This window comes from Hylaeus anthracinus, unplaced genomic scaffold, assembly GCF_026225885.1.
Source record: "Hylaeus anthracinus isolate JK02 unplaced genomic scaffold, UHH_iyHylAnth1.0_haploid 11989, whole genome shotgun sequence".
NCBI classification, from domain to species: Eukaryota; Metazoa; Arthropoda; class Insecta; order Hymenoptera; family Colletidae; genus Hylaeus; species Hylaeus anthracinus.
In genome coordinates this window covers 9,206,831-9,230,932 of record NW_026534337.1, presented here as the reverse complement: position 1 = coordinate 9,230,932, position 24,102 = coordinate 9,206,831, and the positions used below count along the sequence as shown (strand labels likewise).

The window sequence follows — 24,102 nt, the reverse complement described above, 5'->3', positions numbered from 1 at the left end:
GTATGATGCATATATGAAATAATGATAATATACGTATATGTATGATGTATATATGAAATAATGATAATATACACATATGTATGATGCATATATGAAATTTGAATGCGCAAGAACCTACAAAATGCAAACAATATGCAAGAATATAAAAAAAGAATTGAAAGTAAAGTTCATGTTATAATCTTTCCAGAATAAAATAAATTCCTATTTAGATTCAATTTTCCTAAGCACGTTCGCGAAGATTGTATTTTGCATAAAGATCCGCAGTCCAATTATTAACCACCTGGAGTCCAGATTTAGACCATCAGACAATGATCTTTTACGTGTGCACAGGTAAAATTCCACCAATCGAAACTTTTGGGTCTTCAACTGCTTGAGTTGCTTAGAATTCTCTGATCTCCTGATAATCTCTACTAAGCAGGTAAGTGCACGTAAAAAAAAAAAAAACCACCCTTAGCCCTTTGAGTGTCGATCGTAATTGTAACAAAAAGATCCAATGTAAATGATAGGAATTATCATTACAATTAAAACAGAAGTGGAATGTCGAAAACTTGTTGAATATTCGGTACACCATTCGATGAGAATTATGTTCTATTAATAATTTATACTGACAGGGGCCTCTGTCAATGTTTCGTACAATGGTAGATATCGTTGCAGTAGATTCTTATCAATTATTCGTAACAGCACGTCCATATCGGTGTGCTTCTAAAATATTCACAGACAAAGGATTGCTTAACAAGGTAACCAATGAATTTTAAGAAATGAATTAGTCGAAAAGCAAATCAATTACAGAAGCTTGGACTTTAAAGGATTAGAAAAGCGTAACATAAATGTTATTAGAAACATCGAGAAGAAAGAAACGATTGTAAAACAAACGAGCTTAACAATTCCACGTTGCATACTACATATTCCTGTTAAAAATTTCCCAACAATTAAACACCCTCCTTACCCATGAAATGATATGAAGAGTCAGGCCAACGCGTGGCAATTCGTGGCTCAGTCTTTTCTAGGGTCAACACTCAAACGGTTAACGTAAAAACGCACGTTGCCCCACTCGAGACTGACCCAAACGAACGAAATTACCGTAGCGGAATGGCGACGAATGACCCTGGACCGTCAACTAGCGAGCCTGGACCTAGCAAACAAAGCCTGGCGCCTGTATCAGACTACGACACGTGTTCGTACTGTAAGAACAACCCGTTAAAAAAGAAACTCCGTTTAATAATCAGCAAGAATTCTTTGCAAATCATACAAATGGTGATCCAAGCGGGCGTCGTCGTCACGAAACCCCTGAACTACGTCAGCTTCCCAGAATGGGACTCTGACTGTTCCTGTTCATGACTAGACGTTGACTCTCAGAACGATGACGAAGTATTGTCAACATTCGTCGAAAGATTCGCAGAAACTATCGGCATAGAGGTGTACCGAGTTAGAACGATCATCGACCACGTGATGACCTTGTCGAATCGTATGATACTCGACCTCGATATGAAGAAATTGAACAGGTTCATCGAAAATGAAAAGGACATCGAAGACAGAATAACAAGAACGTTTTGTTATTCGTCGATCCCATCGATGTTGTCAATAACGTTCTCTGTGACGAAAAGCATCGACGATGTGGTGATCGAGGACGACTTCTGCTGCCCCTACACGCTGAGAATGTCTGCGAAGAAAATGATTACCTGGTACATAGAAGAGTTCTTCTACGATAACGACACGTTACACCTTCGCGAGGGTTTCGGACACTTCGCGAGGAGCTATCGCTCGAGATCTAGAGAGATCAAGAACTCCTTGGTCACGGACGAAAAAAAACCAGATTCCATATTGGATCTGACTGAGGCCCACCTGACAGAATACACGAAAATTATGGATCTACTCGCTAATACGTTTCTTAATATCGAAAAGAATTTACCGTTCATAATTAGAGCCTTCGAGGACAAGTCCATGAATCATGTGTTCTACATGGTTCATAACGTTCACCTGACGTACGAGGACTTGTATAATCTCTTGACCCTGATGCGAGACATTTTGAATAGAATGAGCTTGAAGAGCGTCGTCCTGCACAAGCTGCACTATAGACATAGCAAACTGAGTCCGTTCGTGATTCAAAAGATGGTCAAGTTCGTTTTTAAAAACTCGCATATCAAGGTTATCATTCCCTGTCTGAAGAGCAACCGAATTTGTTGCATCAAGTGATCGGGATTCATTCTCGATAAGCCATAGGCTTCTAATTCGTTCGGAGATATTTGTTTAGAGTTATTGAATGAAATGTCGCTGTCGAATGGACATTCGAATCTTTGCTTGTCGACTTCGAATGGAGATATAAATTGGGGAATGTATTTTATTCCATTTGTCAGAAAGTATCGAAGGAGAGATTTCATTGGATTCTCTGTGAGATATAGATTAACTAACACATTTTGTTACGGTCTTTATCGACCGTAAATTGAAATCGTATTTTGTAACAAATTTAAATCGAGAAATACATCTTATTATATTTCTCAAAAAATATGAATTGAGAGGTTTGTAAAAAAAAAAAAAAAAAAACAAAACACTTGTTCATGTGCTAAAGAAATTTGAGAATTATTAAAATAATGATTAGACCAAAATATGTATACGGTTTCTGTGATTATAGGTCGGTCTGTGATTATAGCAATGGTCCACACAGAAAATCTATACCTAATTTCATGGGTAATTTGAGAACGTAATGGAAACATTTTATGATAGTTATCGATAGCAAAATTTGCTTGACGAGCCCTGAAAAAAAGTACAAAAAGACGTCCAACAATCCAGATGGATATTGGACGCGATAGTGTAACGAAAACGCGAATCTATTCGTACGATCTTTACTCATACAAAAGTTATTTCTACGAACAACACAAACGAGAAATTGCTACGCTCATCTTCTTCATCCTCAATAACATTGTTTTATCTCTACATGTCATTGGAGTGTCGCAGAAAATATAATCCACTTAAAAATTGTAGTCGATCTAGTTTTAACTACAACAACAAATTTAAGATACAATAGAAACGAGGATGGGAAATTGTGCAATATATTCTGGGACACCCTGGTACAAACATTGGGGATGTTTGGTTCTGAGTATTGCATTAGAGTATCCCAATTAATAATTTCTATTTGTCAAAGTCGCAACTTTAAATAAAACTTAAAAATATAACAGGGACACAAATGGACTCATCTACAAATCCATTTGAAGGCATTCCAATACAATCGTAACTTCGTTTTCCACCCCCACCCCCTTCAGCTTCATTCGTCGATCTTCGCAAAAATTCCATCGTCAAGCATTCCATCGTTTATAACTTATAAATTATAAATCACTCCCTTACAAAACTGTCGTAAAACGTTTTCGTAATCATCTCAGTGTTCGTCTAATGCACCATTGAACACCATGAACATTCCAGCAAACAGCGAGTATGCGAACTACTGGTGCCAGTAGCTCGCATAGCCGCCGTGACGCTGAAACAACCATGGTGGCCGAGTTAATGTACCAAACGAGCCCTAAGAAGATCAAGGAAACATGTCCCGATGGATAATTTTTGTAATCGAACGATTGGACGACAGAGATTTCTACTTTACTTTGACTTCTGCTCATGTTGACAGCGTTCAATCGGAGAAAAATGGAGCAGAATTTCAATTTCACGTTCGATGTGGACATACGTTGCTTCTATCTCACATATTGGATCATACGAACCATCATTGACACAGCATACTCCATGATGCCCATAAGTAGAAATAGCTATGTACCTGTTGGATTCTTGGATTGTGTTCTGGTGTGCTCTTTACTTCTCGTCTGCACCATGAGCAATCTAATGATATAGAAGCGAACCAGACATTTCTAACACTGCGAGAACCAGTGTTGAAGGATCGACGAATCACGAGCACGTGTCGAAGATGGTCGAAAATCTTATTCAGAAACGATCTTATTTACTTTCGAATAAAGAATAAAAGATAAATTATTATGTTTAACACGTTGACCGCCACGTCACCCATATATATATATATATCGAAGAAGTAAACAAATTAATTCTGAAAGTTAAGCATGAAAGGAAATGAATTTGAATGAAATTCATGAATTTTGATGGTTACAAAAATAAATACCACGATAAACATTTGATTATGTAGTTTCCTATAGTGTAGATAATATTTAATCCTAGCAGAAATTGTCAAGAATATGTGTCCGGCAGTCAACGTGTTAATAAGAGATTATATCCAACATATTCTATACATTTTGTATGTTTTTCACGTAACCGTATACTACAAATGGATAAAATTCACAGTCAACAGTATCCCAGAATTACTGTAAGAACCGGACATGGGAGGTAGCTGAGACGATTCTGAACCACAATTTCCTTTGGAAAAATGTCGGATGGTGCTTCGTTTTTGAATTATTAAGGAAATATCACCGACCAATCACAGCGCCCGAGTGGCTGGCTACGTCAGCGCGCTAATCGAGCTAATCTGTGATTGGTCGGTGGTTTTTCGTTAATAATTCAAAAATGAACCATCATCCTACATTCTTGCAAAGGGAATTGTATTAGGTTGTCCTAAAAGTTTCTTCCATTTCAGTAATAAGTAATACATACATAATATTTTATGTCTAATGTTACGTTATTGAATTGCGTACGATTCATTTTGCTTCATTACTATTCCAATATTAGCATCTAAGAAATTAGATTGTCTATTTATATGAACAGTGCCACACAAAATAACTGAATGCAAGTCACGGAAGAAACTTTTAGGACAACCTAATAGTTCAGAATCGTCTCAGCTACTCCTCATTTCCTGTTCTTACTCGATTTAGGTTTACTGAATTTCACTGTTTGATTACATCTACGAGTACTCTTGCGTTCTTCGATCCTATTTCTCGCATCACTCTGTGTATTAGTGACAAAGGCGAAGCGCTTGCAAACAGGCCACCTAAACAACTTCGAGTAATTTTCTAGTCTTGAATATTAGTGTCTTCGTACATAGAAGAGGCATTGAGTCACGTGCTCGCCATACACCGCAACAGAATGGAGCTCTTAACTGACCAAAGATCAGAAGCCTTCAATCTCCGAATATATAATACGTCCATTAACTAAGAAAAACACACAAAAGTCAGTTTATTCTTTATCTGAACTGAATCAATCAGGTGGCCTGTTTCATTTGCCTCGCCTTGTAAGTACATGTGACAACTATAATATAGAAGTTAGAGCGCAGAAACAAAATATTTTTAATATAAAATAATGTTTATTGACTAAGTAAAAGTTAATATATATTGATTAATCTATGCAAGCAAATGAAGAAATCTCTCCAAGAAGATTTTTGACTAAATACAAACATATATCGAATACATAGGTGCATGGATTGTTTTATTTTGAACGATGGTGCACGTGATTACAAGTAAACGTGAAAGATTATTTTGAAAAGTTCACCACGCGTTTTGTTGTTAAAAAATAGAACCCTCACAAAGATTATTTGTTGGGGATTTCTTTGTTTGCTTGTATAAAATAATCACGGAATATAAAATAGGATATTTTTGTGGAAAAATGATGATCAACCGTTCGTTGATAAGAAACGTGAATCGCTCCGGATAAGCGAGTGCAGTCTGTGATGGAACCGAGTGCGTTATACATATAGAGTAGGTTTTGTCTGGGTCCGCTCGTAACAAGTCCGAATACCTCATGTCATCGTGTGCATATGTTTGCGTTAGGGCTGGGTCTAATCGGGTGATTTAATGCACAAATATTTTTGATATGTATACGAATGGTACAAATGTGCGACATTCGAGTATTCGAACGTCCTTATTGAAATATTGAATAAAACTAACAGCCTGATAGGAGAACCAACATGAAGAATCCGATATTTAATTCTATGAGCTAGATACTTGATTAGTGCGAGAAATATTCGAATATTCAAATTGAATTCGCCGCAGAAAACCTGAATTGAGTTTGAAATATCAACAGAAATCAATAATGCACGAAGAGTAGTCGGATGCAATAGAATAGTCAAGTATTCGATTAGTATTTGAGTAGTACTCGAATAATCGAATACCTCGCCAGAGAAACGTTCGAATACTTGAATACAGAGAAGCTCGACTAGTCCCAAGCTCTACTTTGCGTTGCTCGTCAAATTCCTACTCAAGCGCGAGTAGCTCACGCTATAATTTATTCGACTAATGACGCTACACTTCAACGAGAAAGAAAAAAATTAACCACATTTAACCGCCCAAAGAGTGATATTTTTATAAACATTTTTCATCGTACTTCTGTTGATTATAGCACATAAGAGAAACAGTTAGTACAAAGGGGGAACGTATTACGACTGAATACCGAGTAGATAGAGTGATATTATACAGGAATCTATTTTTCTGAATATGGAATAACGCGCGATAAAATAGCCGATTTAGGATCTGGATTGCTGTCGAAAAGATGATCGTACGATAGATCAAGCCAGAAGTACTCCACTTTGTCAATAACCATGTCTGTAATACGTGTGTCTATTGTAACAGTGACGAGTAAAATCCTAGGCTTGGAATAAATCTGAAGTTTTCTGATACGTTTGTCTTGTTCCCTTCTTTGGAAAATATTTAAAAGAGGAAACGAGACAAACTTGAGACTTATTCCAAGCCTAGGGTTTTGCCCATCACTGCATTGTAGCTGTCTATAACAGAATTAACGTTGACTATTTATCATATATTATATGTCTATCATGGATTTGGTCTGTAACAGAAATGGGAAAATTCTTCTCCAAACAAAAATTGAAAGATGAACTGCTTCTAAGGTGTTATTTGTTTGGTGACAATTATAAATTAATTATATATATATACATATAATTATATAATTATAAATTAATATATATATATAATTACAATTATTATAAATATAATATAAATTGTCCAATGAAACTATCGATAGGTTTGCTAGGTAATTAAAACTAAACCTGGAGTCAGTCATGATTTTTTAGAATGGATTGTTCAGAGGTTCTCAAAATTATAATTTTTGCCTCCTTGGCGTCTTTTGCGAATAATATAAGTATTATTTGGTAAACGTAAATGAGAAGTGATAAATGCTTTTTTATAGCATACGCATTGTTAGAATTTGTTGGTATCAGAACCGTGAAGAATTTCTTGTTGGCTTATGGCAAGAATACAGAATATAAATCGAACGAGTAAAAATGTAAATAGATGTGTAGTTCCTATAAAATTATTGTGTGGTCAGTAAAATATGTAAAGAGAGCTATTTTTATTACAACGAGAAGATACTATAGATGAGACCTGATGGAACTATAGGTATGGATGCGAATAGCGTTATTTTTATTACAAGGAGAAGTAAGATATTTTTATTCGTTCGATCCATATCATGTATTCCATTTGCAAAAGACGATTATGTGTGCTCATAATAAGAGATGAAATAATAAACACAATGCTTGAAAAATTACACAAGGATTAAAATGAAACTATACTTCGAGTTAACACGATGACTGCCACACTCATTCGCATGGAAGTCTCCACAGAACTAAAATTTCGTCTCGAGACAATTAGAAACTATAGAATCTAATATTTGTCGTATTACTTATTTTTTAATTCTCATCAAGATTAACGAATACTATCCAGACCTGCTTTCATCAATAGTTACTCCTTTAAATTATTTATTGAAGTTCTTTAGTAAAAAGCTCCGTCACTCATACGTGGGTGACGTGGCGTTTAATGTGTTAAATATGTAAACTCTTATTTGAACAATTAATCGCTTGTTTCTCGTTATTGAAATGTTTCCCATCTCCGAGGCAGATCCATCTTCTTGTACTACGCTATTTAAATTCTAGTCGACATAATAATAATCGTAAATAATTGGGATGTTAATGGGCACGGATATTAATATTCCTGAAATACAAAACTATTATTAAATATCGAATAAGAACGATCATTGTATTTGTCTGCATGTAGCTACTACATATTACTCGATACTTGTAATGTTTCGATGGAATACTACACGAATCTGAACATACGTGTTATGTATCGCTGATAAAAGTATCTCTATGTTAAAATATCGTCTAATTAATGTTAATGGCATTCAATGAATATTAATGTCAAGTAGTAAACCCACGAAGTATAATCGTGTATTAAATGAAAAAGATAACAGCGCTTAGTGACCAAATCTTCTCTGTACGTTGCTCCTCGATGCAATGTTTCGTTACTTTGTTTTTCTAATTCGATGCAATTCAGTTTTCAATTTTGTGATGCGATCAGACTGATAATTCATCGGCTGGAAAGATAAATTAACCGACAGCTAAGATAATTAGCTAAGTTTCATTACAGTTGGAAAAGTCTTCTTTAAACTTGGAAAAAAAGAGAGATTGCGTTGCTTCCTGTTGATTTCATGGACTTTGGAAAATCCATACAAATTATAAATGGAAATCATTCTCTAGAAGTTCACCATATGGATGTGATAAATGTTTATGTAACACTTGATGTGAATGTTATGAGTGTACTTGATGTATCGATAAAATTCGAGATAAATGTAAACAATGTAAACAAGCTTTTGTTGTTTTATTACGTCCATCCCTAATTTCCTCTGATATAAGTACTCAAAAATCAAAATTAATTGATTTTAAATTCCTTTGGAACAAACAATTACGTATATTCGTCGTTCTATCATTTAACAAAAAAAAAAAAATACAATTATGAAATTGAGAACTTGTAGATTAAGAATCAGTGATCACTGTAATGGATAATTTAAATTTATTTTCAATCAAATACTAAATCTCCCAATCGCTCCAAAATAAATGACGACCATACTCGAATTATTTGTTCGAGTATGCTGACGGTGCTCGTGCGAATTTATACAGTTACCTGCAAAAGTATCCACACACCCTGTAACACACTTCATGTACTTAATCAACATTAAAATCTCATCAATTAAAAATATACACGATGTATTTCGAATATACTCTACAATTAATAATAATTAATAATATTCTTATTTAATTCTGTATAAGTCCGCACACCTTTTGCTTACGTCCACCACGTGTTTATTACATCATCTCGTATCATAAATGAATAAACACTCCTCAGTCTCGTTACAAATGATCGAATATAAAGGCACAGGAATCATTTCTACCCCCGACACCTATAACACACCACGCGGAAGCTTCTTTCAGGAGCAATCCGGATACTTTCGCCTGTAACTGTACCCGCGTATCACCTAATACTCTGTTTACACCCGATCAATCTCGGAACGGCTGAAAATTGGACAAGTGGAAGCGTCGGAACGCCATCGGGAGGTGAGCTTGTCTTCAGGAACCGTGACCGCCAAATTAACTAACGCGTGGCCTTAATTAACTCGTCGACCTCGGTGATTCGAGCGGTTTCCACCTGCGGAAAACGGACCCAAACTGTTTCGTCCGATACAGTTCTGGCAAGTAGTCATGATCGACGATGCACGTCCGTCGAAACTTCCCCTGACGAGCTTTGAAGGTATTTAATAACTCGACTCAAGTTCTCCCCATCGAGGAGAGGGTTTGCTAATTTGCATTTGCGTGCCTGGGGTGGTTCTAAATTGTGTTGCATCGCGCAGGTATTCCGAAGACGACGCGTGGACAATTCTTTGGGAGCTCCGAGTGGATCCGAAAGGGAAGCGGAATAAAACCGAAATCGTGGAAAGGAGGCGGTGGAGGTCAAGCTTGGTTACTTGAAAATGTGGTGATCAAGCTTGGTTACTTGAAGATGCGGAGGTCAAGCTTGGTTACTTGAAAATGTGGAGTTGGTCGAATGGCTGGAGGAGGTAAGAATTAATTTGTCAAGGTAGATAATAGTTGGGTGGAAGTTTGGAGAATAATTTTCTTGTCTATGATTTATAAAGACGGTCGACTTCAAGCGTCGATTTCTTCAAGGAAAATAGCGTCGACCAAAGGTTCCCAAACTTTTTAGACCCGCGGCTCCCTTAGTATACACATTATTTTCGTCGGCTCCTAATATCAATCAATATGAGACTAAACTGAAATATGTTAGACAGACTACATTTTGTGGCACATGTTAACTAAATATAAGTGTTACTATTTCATAAGACTTAATTTCTTTATTATTATACTTCACCAATATTTATTTTTCTTTCTCCTACATTTTTTCATATTACATTTACATTTTACATATTTACAATTTATCGCTCACAGTTTGAGAATCCCTGGTGTACACTATTCTTGAGAGTTACTCTATTTATTTTCGTAAAGCCCTTAGGTTTCTTCGTCGTTATTCCAGATGGCCAGTGCATATAAAGAAATAGGAATGTACAAAATCCAGAAAAATGACGAATATAGAGAAGAAAAATATGAAAAAACGCGGGGAAGCAAACAATATAAATGTACATGTGAATGCCTGCGAATATTTCATTATTACTACGATAAAATATATCATACATTTACAGTCAGTGTATTAAGTATTCGTATAAAAACCATTTATTTTAAATTGGTTGCTGTACGAATACTTTTTACACTGACTGTACATAATTGTATATTTATATAATATATTGTAATAGTGCGAATGTAATAACGAGACAAACCATGTGTTTGGACGGTAACTGAAAATGAAAAAGAAGACAAGGTATGCTTAAATTTTCCTTATTGAAAAGAACTTGGATAAAATCTTGATAAAGTATCGTGAATATCTTTTGATGTTTGTATCATTTTCAGAAAACCCTCTTGCAAAAGTTCCATTAGAAAACCAAACCCGAAGTATTCCTTGGGAAGACTTTCGTGACACGCTCGTCGGCGAACTTCTCAGAAAGTAATAATCCAAACGAGACAAGAGTGACCTCTTGCATTAACTACGTAACAAGTCTAATAGAATAACACTTCGGCAACACGAGCCACTCATAGTACAGATTACGGTCGTTGAAGTAACAAAGTGGCAACTAATTCCGCTGTTCGTACTGGGTCGTACTGATTATCAAATAAATTTCGGTCAGATTCCGACAATTTCGACAAAAAAGATGAACTCCTTTGACCAAAAGTCTCGGGTCTACTGTAAAAATTGGAGAAAATTGGAATTAAACCAGAATAAAAACTCCAATTCCACTTGGACTAACGATCCACTTGTCGATCCAACATTGCAAATTCATCTGTAAAAATTGGAGAAAATTTAGATCTTTTGAAGAAATTCAAGTTCCCAACAAATTTAGTGGATTCTCCATCCCTAAAAGAAACATTTCGATTCCCAATCATTCGGATTCAAAATCTTGTCAATCAAAACAGTGTAAATGGAATCGTGGAAATTGGGAAACATTCAAATTTCCTAAAAAATTGGTGAACTCTTCTTCCCCAGAAGAAAAATTCCAATTTCCATCCATTAGAACTGAAAATCCACTAATCGACACAACATTGAAAATTGAGCTCTACAAATTGGAGAAAATTCGAATTTCCCAAAAAATTGTTCAACTCCCCCACAAGAAAAATTCCAATTCCACTTAGCCTAAAAAACCACTTATCTATCTAACATTCCAAATTCAACTCTAACAAACAGAAAAATTGGAGAAAATTCAAGTTTCCAAAAAAAAAAAAAAAAAAAAAATATGGTGGATTCTCCTCGCCAGAAGAAAAATTCAAATTCTCATCTATTCGAACTAAAACTCCACTAATCGATCCAGCATTGAAAATGGAACTCTACAAATTGAAGAAAATTCGAATTTCCCCCAAAAATTGTTGAACTCCCCTAGAAGAAAAATTCCAATTCCACTTGGCCTAAAAATCCACTTATCGATCTAACATTCCAAATCCAACTCTAACAATTAGAAAAATTTAGATTTTCTCCCAAAATTGGTAAACTCCCTCGGAAGAAAAATAAAACCACATAGTATAGTATATTATCAGATATTCCTCAAGAAATTCCATTCAGGAACACTACGATTAATTTTGTCCAACCTGCTCGAGTTAAGGCAGAGTTTAAAAAATGACGTGCACTGGTCGCACACACAAGCTCGCGCCCGTGTGTACAGACGCATGCACCTTCAACTGCGCCGCAGAGAAGGTCCACACATGGAATCATCAGACGCAATCGTGACCAAAGACGAGGATGGCTCGTGTGCATCGTAATTCTTCCCACTGCGGCCACCGCTATAAAGGAGCTTTCAACTGCAAGGAGGGCAATTCCATAGTTAAACACGCTGCAACAACATGAACTTCGTATTAATCCCATTCTTTCTAGGTCGGTAAGCGAATTAATCTTAATCAGCTTCAAAGCCTCGACTTCCGTGCCGACCTTACCGCGTCTTCATCAACGCCAGCCTTTTTCTAACGAGCATTAAACAATAATTTGAATATCAGACCCTCGATTATCCTCGTTCATCGTTTCGTGAACCGTGCATGCTTGCTTTTTGGTTACGATCATGGGCTTTCGTTGCATCGAGATCGTTTCATTCATTTCTGTGTTCCATTTTCTTTGGAAATTCTTGGGAAAATAATGCTTGTTACCATTTAAACGATTTCTCATGATTTCATCCATGCTTGAAGCTTTTTATTGAATATATCTGTGGATACGAGCTAGCACATTTATTACAACGAAAAGTGTCTGTGTTTTTGACAGGGGGATTGTGAGGTCCATTTTCCAAACTCTTTGATAGTCTGCGACGAAGTTTGATAGTTGTTTTGTTAATGGAACAGAGCATATCTTCCGTGTGAATTTCATTGTGATACGTTTAGTTTATGAATTAGTCCATGCACGTGATATTGCTTGTGTTTGACGTTGATCTCATAGTTTCTTCGAAGTTTAGATGTGCAGCAGCCGAAGGGAATGTTAATTTAAATTAAGACCAGAGTGTATAATGAAACGGAATTTTTGTGTAGTTCATCCAATGAAACTTGACAATTTAAACAAATGGTCGAAATAATTCTGGTTGTTTATATTTTTACTGATATCGGGAACGGTTTATAAAATTCTTATAAATTCGAGATTCATTTTTTTCTTCTTTTCGCTAGGAATTTTTTTCTCACAAATAATCAAAGTTGCGCCCATATGTTATTTAACGAAATGTGCTTCGTTTTGACCGAGGAAGTGAAAAATAATTTTTATACACAATTTCAGATTTTGACCAAAATCGACAGGCGACTTCTTAGCGAATTTTTAAAAAAATCTTTCTTAAATTTTTAAAAACTTGAGTTTTCGTTTTAGAGAAAAATTTTCTGTATGTTGTTCGTAGGTTTCCGTGAGATCTGCCACGGAAAAAAGTTTCGATCCAAAATGTTCATTATTAAGAGAGCTATGAATTTTTTAATATTAGACAACTTTTTATAAGTTTTCCGGCAAAAAGTACTAAAAAAATAGACTCTTTGGATAGTTCCATATTTTTGAAAAATTCTTCACTAGAAGACACGCAGTTTCTCGTTTTGATCGTTGAAATCCGTTTACCCAATCAAGAGTTACAATTTTCTTTATTTCTTACCACAGTGCCACAGAATATTAAAAATGTTCAGAACAGTTATCGAAAATATAAATAACCAGAATTATTTCGAAGACGTGTTTCCACTCTTAAAATTGTATTTTGGGTTAAAATGGATCAAGGCACCGTGAGATTAGGTCCTCGTGAACTTTATTTTCCCAAAAATTCAAATTCAATTGCTGAGCTTCCCTCGTAAATATTTATAACTCGGACCAGACACGAATGCACGACTACTATCCATTAACAACAAAGAATCCTACCCATAACTGATACTCTTCAATTACAAGCCATTATTACACGAATTATTACACGAGTATCGTCCTAAAACATTTCCCTAATTTTCAGCGGCGAATGTCACCGTGAACGACATGAGCGAATGGGTCTACGGGCCAGAATTCGTCTACCACGTCAATCAGACCTTCGTGATAACTAAGGACCTGAGCACGAAACCACTTAGCCTCGTCAGAATGACCACGGACCTCACCTGCCGACCGCACAGCCAGGATACATTGTCCTGTGGCTTCGGTACGTTCGAGATGAACGCAACGGACGAGAAGTCGGTAAAAGTGGAGATCGAGCAACCCTTCCTCGTCAAGTTCAACCGTCGCGGGGTACAAAGCCTGCATTTCACGGAGGTGTTGGAGAGCGGGAAGCTGCTGACGATCAGGGACATCGTCAAGGAGTTGAGCATCGGTGCGGACCTCGTCCAAAACGCAAACGCTTTCCCAGCGTTCATGGCGATGGAGAACTACGTGCTAGGCGAGTGTGCCACGTTGTTCACGGTTCTGGAATACGACAGAGACGAGAGATCGTCGACGCCGGACCCAGAGACCGAACGAAACTACGAACTGAACGTGTTGTCCATGCCGAATATGGACCAGGACGCCACGGTGGTTGTTAACAAGAGGACGGAGCACAGGAGATGCGTCAGCTACGAGGACACGCTTCTCGCTAGACACGACGTGGACACGAGGCATGTACGTAGACACGAGATTCGTTGGTGAGGATAGTCACGGGGTTTGTGGATTTTTTGAGGATCCACGGAGTATAGATTTGTGGGCTCAGTGTAGAGGATTTCTTTTTGGTGGAAAATGATTGGAGGGAGTATCGAGATCCTTCGAGTTTGGAGAGGACTCAAGGTTTTGGGACCCTTTAGGGGTTTGAAGGAAACCACGAGATACTGAGATAATTTAAATTAATAGAAATTGCTGATAATTTGGTTGGAAGAGGACCTATCGTTTTGGGACTCTATAGTTTCAAAAGATACCATAAGATACTGAGATAATTTAAATTGCTAGAAATTGCTTATTCTTTGGTTGGAAGAGGACCTATTGTTTCGAGACTTTATAGTTTGAAAAGAAACCAAAAATTGCTCGAGTAGCTTGAATTGCTAAAAGTTGCCTCTGTTAGGGCCCTTCTAGCTTGAGCAATTTATGGTTCCTTTCAGGGCCCCAGAGGTACAGATTTATGGGCCTCACAGTGGAAGATTTCAATGTTTCGTTGGGAAACAAGGGAAGAGATGATCATTGAGATCCTCTTGAAAGAAATACCAAACTGTTCAGCCGTCTGAAACAGCTAGTGCTCGAAAACAAGTGACGTAGTAGAGGATTTAATACAGGACTTCTAAGACTTATTCTAACAATAAGCCGACTACACTGAATGATAAAGTAATATGTATCGAAAAGAAAATATAAATAAAAACATCGAGGAAGGAAAGAATATAATTATAAATAACACCTATGAACAGTTACAGTTAGTATTAGTACCAAAAAAGTTACCTCGGCAATAATCCATGAAAAATGAGAAATAATATGACTGCATTAAACAATAATCCTTCATCAATTTTCCATTTTAAAAGAGTTGAACAATCTTCAAGAACATTCGTTATCAACCAAAGCAAACCTATATTTCATACTTCACAGCCGAGGATCTCGGACGTTGCATAAAATGGTTCCAATTAAAATTGATTTTTATTTTCAGAGGCGATCGGTGAGCAAGATGACCATCAAGGCTGACGCATTCCGAAGCTACACTCAGATGAATATTAAGATAAAGAATATCGGTACCCAAGAGGGCATCGCCGTTCTGGACACAACCAGCGTGGAATTGGTGGCCATCAAGCCAGCCAAGGAGGAGCTACCTTGCTTGACCTACGACGTGGACGCGACCCTAAGTTTCGGCGAGGACATGCATCATAATTTCTTGATGTAGAACGCGATGCGAATACACGTTCCAACGGAGAGGCTTCCGCAGTAGAAGAGTACAATTCGCTATAAGATCGTCGACCATTGATATAGAAGAGTTTTAATAAATTTGCACACAGCCGAAGTTTGCGACTCGCATGTAGAAGTACTTCTGAGCTGTGTTTCCCCATGAAGTTGTTACGTTCATTTATTTATCGAGTATTCTTTTCCCTAAACCCAACTGAACCTGTTTAAATAAATTAAACTTTCCATCGAGTTCTGTGCTTTCAACCGCAAACGATCTGGGAAAGAGCTACTGTATATTATTGTATGGGCAAATTGCGATTGGTTTACTGTAAACAAGAATGTAATTACTTGGGGAGCTCTTTTTTTCACATTTTCTCACTTTCAGGGAACTTGAAAAAGCATAGTTAGTTTGATAGTTAATTTGATTAGGTTCAGGATACGTTGCAGTTGATCGTGCCTGAAATAATCAAGTGCGCCATCTCTAAACTCTAAAATCTGCATTCTATCACAGAAAGCGTACTCTGTACCATAGACACAGTAAATCAACAACAACAGATGCTACACAAACGAAATCCGAGATATAGTTCAATAATATAAAAAATAAAATAAACGTAATATCGTAACGGTAAATTTTGGCATTCTGAAACTGTTTTCTTAAAACAGACATTGTTTAATCTGAATATCTTAATATGCCAGTTATCGAAGCGATGCATGAATGTAAAATGGAAAAACAAAGATATCTCTTTTGGGCGTTTCTTACTAACGAAGCTATAAACAACAATAAATTCTTGAAAGAAAGATCCACTCGCAAATAACATACAAAATCCACGCAAACGCATGCACAAGACACTGAAAAAAGGAGTCGTGGCGAGTTAGATAAATTTCTTTGTATTTAAATTACGGTTACATTAAATTATATGTACGTTGACCCGTGAACGCGCGCGCTCTTGGTTCACGGTTCATTGTAAGTTTAAATTGATTGACGTAGTTGATTCGAAATGTATGTTCAGCGTATAGTCGACGACCATCTACGCGAATTCATTTGTTTATCCTCTTCTTGTAATTCCGTTTTATCGAATAAAGCGAAACCTATCCACGTGACTAAACCTTACATCTAGGTGTGCAGATTGCAAACGGCCCTCGGTTAAACTCGCGTCTCGATACGCGTGACAATTTATTTAACAAAGAAACGGAAAAAAGAAGAAATTGCCTCGAGCATCGTGAACGTCTTTGCGCCTCCAATTCGAACTTTGTCGATTCAGGACACACGGAATGCAATTTCGCATCCTGGCTAACAAAAGGTGAGATATGCTCGCTCGGTGGAATGGATTACGTAAAAGCAATATTTAGTTAAACTTAAGTTGGGAAGATTGGAAGAGGAATACTTTAGCACGTTGACCGCCAGACTAATACTGGGAATTTTATAGCGGACATTTTTGTCAGGCTTAGTTTTTCTTCATACAGAATTGAAAACTATATGATTTAAACGTTTCAATTTCTAACAAATTAAAGAAACCTATCCAGATTAATTAATTTCTAAAAACGAAAAACCTTGTCATCTATACACGATGGTCTACATGTTAACGTATTCCTGCTTCTCGGTGAAAAGTGCGAGTTTCTTCATAGGAATGCTCCAAGTAGCATCGACGAATTGCACTCTTATCGATGCCTCGCTGGATCGTCTTTCCTTTAATCTTCGTAGCTCATCCATTAACTAACCATTTAGTCTTTGTTTAGTTCAAACAAATATCGCGATAAATGTGCACTAGACTCTGTTTCCCAGTGTAAATTCGCGAGAAACGCTCCAGATAATCCCGAGACAGGATGTCGAGTTTATATGGCTCACTAGAGCTCCGCTATTCTAACAGCGGTTGAATACTTCAAGTAGGCCCATTATTCAAATCACGCCATTAATTTTATCCGCTCGAACAATCCTACTTTGTCTCCCCTGATCCTCGGAGTGATCTTCCTAACTCAGACTTAACCCAGATCTCCGTGTGATAGTGCACAGTTATCGTAACCCTTAAAACCACAAAATGATTTCCAAGTATTTCAAAGTGAAACGCATCAAGAGGACCCAGCGCAACGATCTGCGCATTTAAATACGTAAGTACGTAGTTCCGTTCGAATGGATCGTCAAATATTGCATAGACATCCGATCGTTATTGCGTTCGATAATTAATAATGACCATTGTGCGTTCATTTCGATATCGTTGGTGTATCGACGTTTATAAATGCTCCCTTAAATGATTGGCAGCGTGTATCATTTTATTTTCATTCTCTCGTGAACAATTCTGTGTTTTAAAACGCATTCAAGCATCGGTATAAAATGCATCATTCGGCTAAATTTAAAATTCGTAGATTAAAAACGTTCGTCTCGGTACGAGAGATATCGATTTATTAGGAAATGATTCCAAGACGAACAATTATGGTAATTCGTGCGTCGAAAGCTATCCAAGCGTGTTATCTAAACGAGTTTACAACTTTCGCCGTTGATTCGCGAATTTCCCTTGAATTGATTGATTAATTGATCGAAGACATTGTCATTGTAAAAGTATGACAATTTCACGCTCGCTGTATCAAATACGTGTATACATCTCATATATATATATGATTTAAAAATGTAAATATAGTGTATATGTATATATATATATATATGTATGTGGGATGCGGGTTTGAATCCGGCGCCTCCGCTTGTGGCGTTGGAACGACGATCGGGTGAGAGCGTGCGTTTGTCGAGAGAGTTAGTTGTTTATCCAATAACTCCTACATATGTATATTTATTTATATACAAGGTGCCCCGTGTACTGTTTTCGTAGAACTTGATGAAAATATCTACTTCATTTTTCCTACAGTTAAATAATATAATCCATAATAAAAAGAGCGGTTTAAGTAAATGTTATTCAGTTTTATAAAAGATATTAACAAATTTCAATAGATACTCTTCTTTTTCTCTTTAACATTCACTCCATAGAAATTTATTGCACGCTAAGACCCGTTGCGTTATTTAATTCTAAGAAAAATTTAGTCGATATCTACATTAACTTTTCAAAAAACAGTTTGCAGCGTTTCATACGGAACGACCTGTATAGTCGACAATCTGAAAGTCACGTATATCCGGTATACGTTAATTATTTTCGTTTCCATCGAGTCGATTCAGCTTTCGATCGACCTGGCGATAGATTACCCGATGAATTTGCCAAGTCTCGATGTATGTAGACATGCCCGAATAGTATTCGAATTTCTGGGTATCTGGATGTCTCGATGCAATCGACGTCGCTTCAATTTTCGTTGACTATTGTTCTTAGCATCATTGACAGAGAGATTGTTACAAAATCGATTTATACAAATCTAGGATCGCGTTAACAGTAGATCTGGGACTACTCGTCTAGTGACTCTGTGTTCTGTTACTCTGTATGAAACATTTGGAGAATTACGAGTACTAGACTACTCGAACATTTAGATATTCGAAAATATGAATATTTAGCGTGGCGATTAAATGTTGCCTTCACGGCAAATTTGTCGAACAAAAATAAACAATGCAGCGAAGACACTGAGAGCTTCGGTGAACCTAGCGTTAAAAACAAAAATACATCTGGATGTTTACAGTACACATTTGTGTACAGTGATTCGACGAGTAGTCCCAACCCTGGCGCAAGTATTCGAGTACTTTCTGATTCGAATAATAGCATTCCAAGTTCACTCGAGGCGTTATAAAATATTCGAATGTTAATCAGTTCAAATAGTTCTAGCCCTAGTTACGAACGCGGAGACAAGGATATGATTGCGGATGGGAGAAGGAGAATCCTGTATCACCATAGAGATATTACAGATAGAGTAACAGAGCTACTATAGTTAAAAAGAGAAAGAAAACCGCGGTATCCTACCCGTCTCTGTCTGCCAGGGCATATTTCTATCATTTTTATGTTAATGAACAGTGGTTATCGTTTACTTTTAATAATTACATGTAAATTTTACATTCACATTAATAAAAGCACAGAGATAGGTAAGTTACCGCGGTGTTTCTTTCTTTCTAACGGGTGGGACATCTCCACGTACAGGCTTTCCACTTACCGTATCTACCCTGCTCTATCTATGATATCTCTAACCGTATCACGCGATACAATTTTCTGGCGACCGACAGTCGATAAGGACACACTCTGTCGAGATACTAACGACAGAAGGTGCTCATGGTAAACCGAAAACGCTCTACCGTAATCGATCCGTCTGATCTTTATTCACGGTTCGATGACTTTCTTCAAGCTCGCTAGCAGGATCTACGCCCAGCATATCTTGGACCAAGCAGGGACTCCAAAAGCTCGATAAAATCTCGCTAGGCCTAGGAACTCGAGGATTCCTACTTAACACCTTGTGGGATTGGCACCCCTATCGGTCGATCGACGAAGAAACCTCTGGTAACTTAATCTTTAACCCTTTGATGAACTCTTCAGGCTTCTTTAAACCCTCGACGACCTTTCCAGGCCTCTTCAACGCTTCCTACGCTTTTCGCATCGATGGGAGATATAGGATCTGTGCAACTGACTACTTACAGTGTCTCTATACTCTTATACTCCTATGTTATAAACATAGATGGATCAAGTTACTCGTTTGTTTAGTCGTGTATGCGCTTTACATAATGATACGTATCACTGTTTATTTACAATCACAAAGAAGTTCAAGGATTTCCTGAAAACCTCCAAACGAGTCGCAATTTAACACGTTGACTGCCAGGCAAGTATTCTTGAAACTTTCTGCTAAGATTAAATATCATTTAAACTATTGGAGACTACATAATAACTACATAGTAACTTTAGTAAAATTTATAAATTTCATTTAAATTCATTTCTTTTGATACTCGACTTTCAGAATTAATTTTTTTAGCTGTTCAGTGAAGAGCACTGTGTGTGACATGGCGGTCAACGTGTTAATGTATGCTTGACAAAAAAAATGTTTGTTCGACTCAGCCGCTGTGAATATGCTAGAAAAAACTGTATAATTCCCAAATAATCAAGTACGCACGATTACAGCAGTAGAAAAATGGCCACAAGAGACAGTTGCAAAGACTCTGTGTATATACTGTGTACTGATATCAATTTCGTTATAGATACTATCATCTTCATGGATACTACTCTATTATCTTCCTCAAAGTTCTGAGGTTCCCCGGGGTTCTGCTGACAACCTAACGAGGCCCAATCACAGAAGGTGTCGGTCCTAAGGAGCTGTTAAACGCAACGAGATTATGTAGAGAGAGTAAGTAAGACAGTCGAGAAAGTGTGACGCTAATACTAATAGAAAAAAGTGTGCACGCCTGTCCTCTAACAACTTCAGAAACTTCGATGGGAGAGAATACGAATTGAGGAGAAATGTCACTCCAATGGTATCTCCTCAATTTCCATGGCTTCTCCCGACCAAGTCTTAAAACCCTGATGCACGCGGAAGCTTAGACAAAAACGGAATATCTCTCCTGATTTGTCCTCTCTATCTTCGAATTTTACATTTGACTTAAAGAGGGTCTATCTTCGCTCTATCTATATAATCTCTGCGATTAAACCATCGTTAGCTGCGATTCGCTGAACGATGTCTTCGTTTCTTTCCTTCGTTCTCGCCCTACCTGATTTCATTTTGGAAAACAAGCTACCCTAACCTAGGTATATACAATTATTACGTTCGCAGAAGAGACACGGTGTGCCGCGGCAACCGCGACCCAGTCGACAGTTCTCGCGCACAGCGCGCGTTTAACGCGTTCGCGCGACATTATTGACCGTTGTTCACGTTGTTCTGTTGCTTCACGGAGTCCATGTTGGGGACGTAATCCATCGCCATCAGGCATGCGAACACCGTCATCACCATCTTCGGTTTCACCTCGGTGATGTCCTCCGGCAGCGCGTAAACGCGCGCTCCGCATTTCCGGGCCAAGGATATCGCGTACTTCGCGTTGTCCAGGTTCTCCTGCAACGCAACCGCGATTAGTCACGCTGGCACGACCATCGATTAGAGGACAAAGAGGCTCCAGGAGGACAGTGGATTGGAATACGAGAGGTAGCGAGTATCACGATGGATTCGCTAGTATCAATAGCTAATATAAAACAGGAATGAATCAACCATAAAAAAAACATTCCAAAAATGATTTAAACCAAACCAACTGCATTGTATAAGAATAAATTCTTTTTTAACGACTCCTAGCCTCATTTCTCGCGCATAAATGACCACCTTCAACAAAGCCACCCTTCGAAATACCTTTCGAGACATCTTTCAAGGGCCAGTAGGCGATCTTACCTCGTTGCCACCTTCCTTGACGAGCTCGTAATTGACCGTGCCCGGTTTGATGGCGTCGATCAGATCGAGCACCACCCTCCCGTCCGATATCGATGAATCCTGAAAGCCCTTGATGCTGCTCGTCTTCCCTGCGCCCTGCAACTTCGAGTTCACCCACTGCACGATCTCCTTCTCCACCAGAGTGTTGCCCTGGGTGCCTGCCAGAGACGTAAGAATCGACAAGGTGTACGACCTCATCAGTTGCCAGATCAACGCCAACGTCAGCGTCGCGTTTCCATCGTTCAGATCCTGGCCGGCGATACCAACCAGCGAGAAGTTCATCGTTTTGCCGAGTTCCACCGCGTAATTGCAATTCTCCAGCTTCTCCATGAATTTCCTCAGCTTGGTGAACTTCTTGTGCACCCTGTTCCAGTTCACGGTGCCTGGCTTGATGATGTCGTAGAGCTGGAAGATTACCAGACCGTCGGCCAAGTCCGAATAGAGCCAATTCACGTGAGGCATCACGCCCATCGAGTTCATCCAGTTTCTATAGGTCTTCTCCTCCCTGGTCTCCTCCAGGGACTCCAAACCTTCGATATTGCTCTCTGGTTTGTCAAGGCCTGGGTAATTGTTGAACATGTTGGCGACGAACGCAAGATTCAGCTTGTATATGCCGTTCACCACGTCGCTGGGGGTTACGAAGCTGCGACAGCCTAACTTGGCCGCCTGCTGGAGCATGATCTCCGCTCGCGAGGTGTGGTTGGGCTCCATCAACGCCTCCAGAGTGACTCCGGCGGTGTGAGGGGCGATTTGCTTGATGAGATAAGTGTAGATCTCGGAGTCGGTGATGTCAGATTGGAAGTTGTTGCACCGTCTCGCGATTCCGGCGTTCTCCAGATGGTGGTTCACCCATCGCAGAAGTATCGACTCTGGAGAGAGTTTCAATAGGTCCTCGATACGCTCTCCGTCTTGGAGCAGAGTGGCAAGGCCTGGACAATTCTCCAGGGTGATTTGGTTGAACAGACCGATCCTGATGATCTGCCATAGCAGGCCAAGGACGAGGTGGGGAGAACCTTTCGTTAGATCGTGAGCGTCGATGTTCACGATGTTGCAACCGATCGCTTGAGCTGATGACAAGGCTAGGGTCAGGTTCTCGTGCTTCTTGTAGAGGGTTAGATTCTTCTTGTTGATCGTTCGCTCGTCGATCGTGTCCGGGCAAGAGTGGTTTATTATTTTACTGCAATTGGAAACGAGTGGTTAGGTCATTGTTGGGGACAAAAGGTAGCATAATAACGTTGGTAAATTAATATGGTCCCTGGATTGACAGTCGAGCATCGAGACGTCATAAATTCATCAAATTCACAGTCTGATCATAACATTATTTTTCTCTACAAATACTAAAACCTTCTCAATTCAAATCCCTTTAAAATAATATCAGAGATGACCCAAAAGAATCAAACCGGCTCAAAATCAGTCCAGGGTCAACAAAAATTAAAAAACTATATCGAATAATAATTACAAGCCAAAAGAGACTTACCAGAGTAGAATTCCGTCCTTGACCTTCTCGTACAGAGCCTTGCCCTCGGGATCGATGGGCAGCAAGTGCTTCAAATCAGGATCATGGGACAAATTTGTGTTGATCCAGTCGCTGAAAGCCAACTGTTCCTCCAATCGAACCGAATGCGTGGTACCTTCGCTGGAAGCTTCCGAAATACCTCCTAACGTTTCTAGATTCTCCTTCTTGGACACGACCTGCTTGAACGTGGCCCCCAACTCGTTGGCTTTCAGCTCTTTGCAGAGCTTCTCGAACTCCTCGAAGGACAGCCGTCCCTTGTGCTCGGACCTCTGTTTGTCGTCGTACTCCTCGATCATCCGGCGCACCTTGTATCCGGGCATCTTGAACCCGCATATGTCCAGGGCGCTCCGAAGCTCCGTGAGGTTGATGAAGCCGTCCCCATTCTCGTCGATCTGGAGAAAGAAGCCAGAATCTTCAGAAGGCTCTTTTCTTCGGAAGTTGAGGAGATTTCGAGGCTTGCGATTCTTCAGGTGTCGGGATTTGGAAATTTCTGGTGCTTAGTGTCTTCAGGAATTACGAGGATTTTTCTGGTGTTATTGACCTGAGGATTTGGAGGCTTCTAGTGCTTAGAGTCTTCAGGATTTGGAAATTTCTGATGCTTAGTGTCTTCAGGAATTAAGAAGATTTTTCTGGTGCTTAGAG

General features: G+C 38.6%; 2 protein-coding genes and 1 long non-coding RNA gene across 4 annotated transcripts in view; 2 read left to right on the top strand and 1 right to left on the bottom strand.

Annotated features, from left to right (window-relative positions):
- Positions 1-5,107, top strand: part of LOC128887961 (uncharacterized) — a 6,371-nt gene extending 1,264 nt beyond the window's left edge. The window contains exons 2-3 of the long non-coding RNA XR_008460122.1: positions 331-418; positions 3,614-5,107. This is a non-coding gene — a long non-coding RNA (uncharacterized LOC128887961). The remainder of the gene's footprint in view (positions 1-330; positions 419-3,613) is intronic.
- Positions 5,108-12,026: 6,919 nt separating this feature from the next.
- Positions 12,027-15,796, top strand: LOC128887946 (uncharacterized). The gene is made up of 3 exons (XM_054144469.1): positions 12,027-12,188; positions 13,765-14,396; positions 15,400-15,796. The coding sequence occupies exons 1-3, from the start codon at positions 12,158-12,160 to the stop codon at positions 15,628-15,630; spliced, it is 894 nt and encodes a 297-aa protein (XP_054000444.1). The 5' UTR covers positions 12,027-12,157; the 3' UTR covers positions 15,631-15,796.
- Positions 15,797-21,015: 5,219 nt separating this feature from the next.
- The window catches only part of LOC128887934 (plastin-1), a 38,086-nt gene continuing 34,999 nt past the window's right edge, over positions 21,016-24,102 (bottom strand). For both annotated transcript variants that reach the window (XM_054144449.1, XM_054144448.1), the window contains exons 2-4: positions 23,422-23,852; positions 21,906-23,121; positions 21,016-21,578 (exon numbers count right to left, since the gene is read on the bottom strand). In XM_054144449.1, the coding sequence (XP_054000424.1) occupies positions 21,384-21,578; positions 21,906-23,121; positions 23,422-23,852 (1,842 nt within the window). In that variant the 3' untranslated portion in view covers positions 21,016-21,383. The remainder of the gene's footprint in view (positions 21,579-21,905; positions 23,122-23,421; positions 23,853-24,102) is intronic.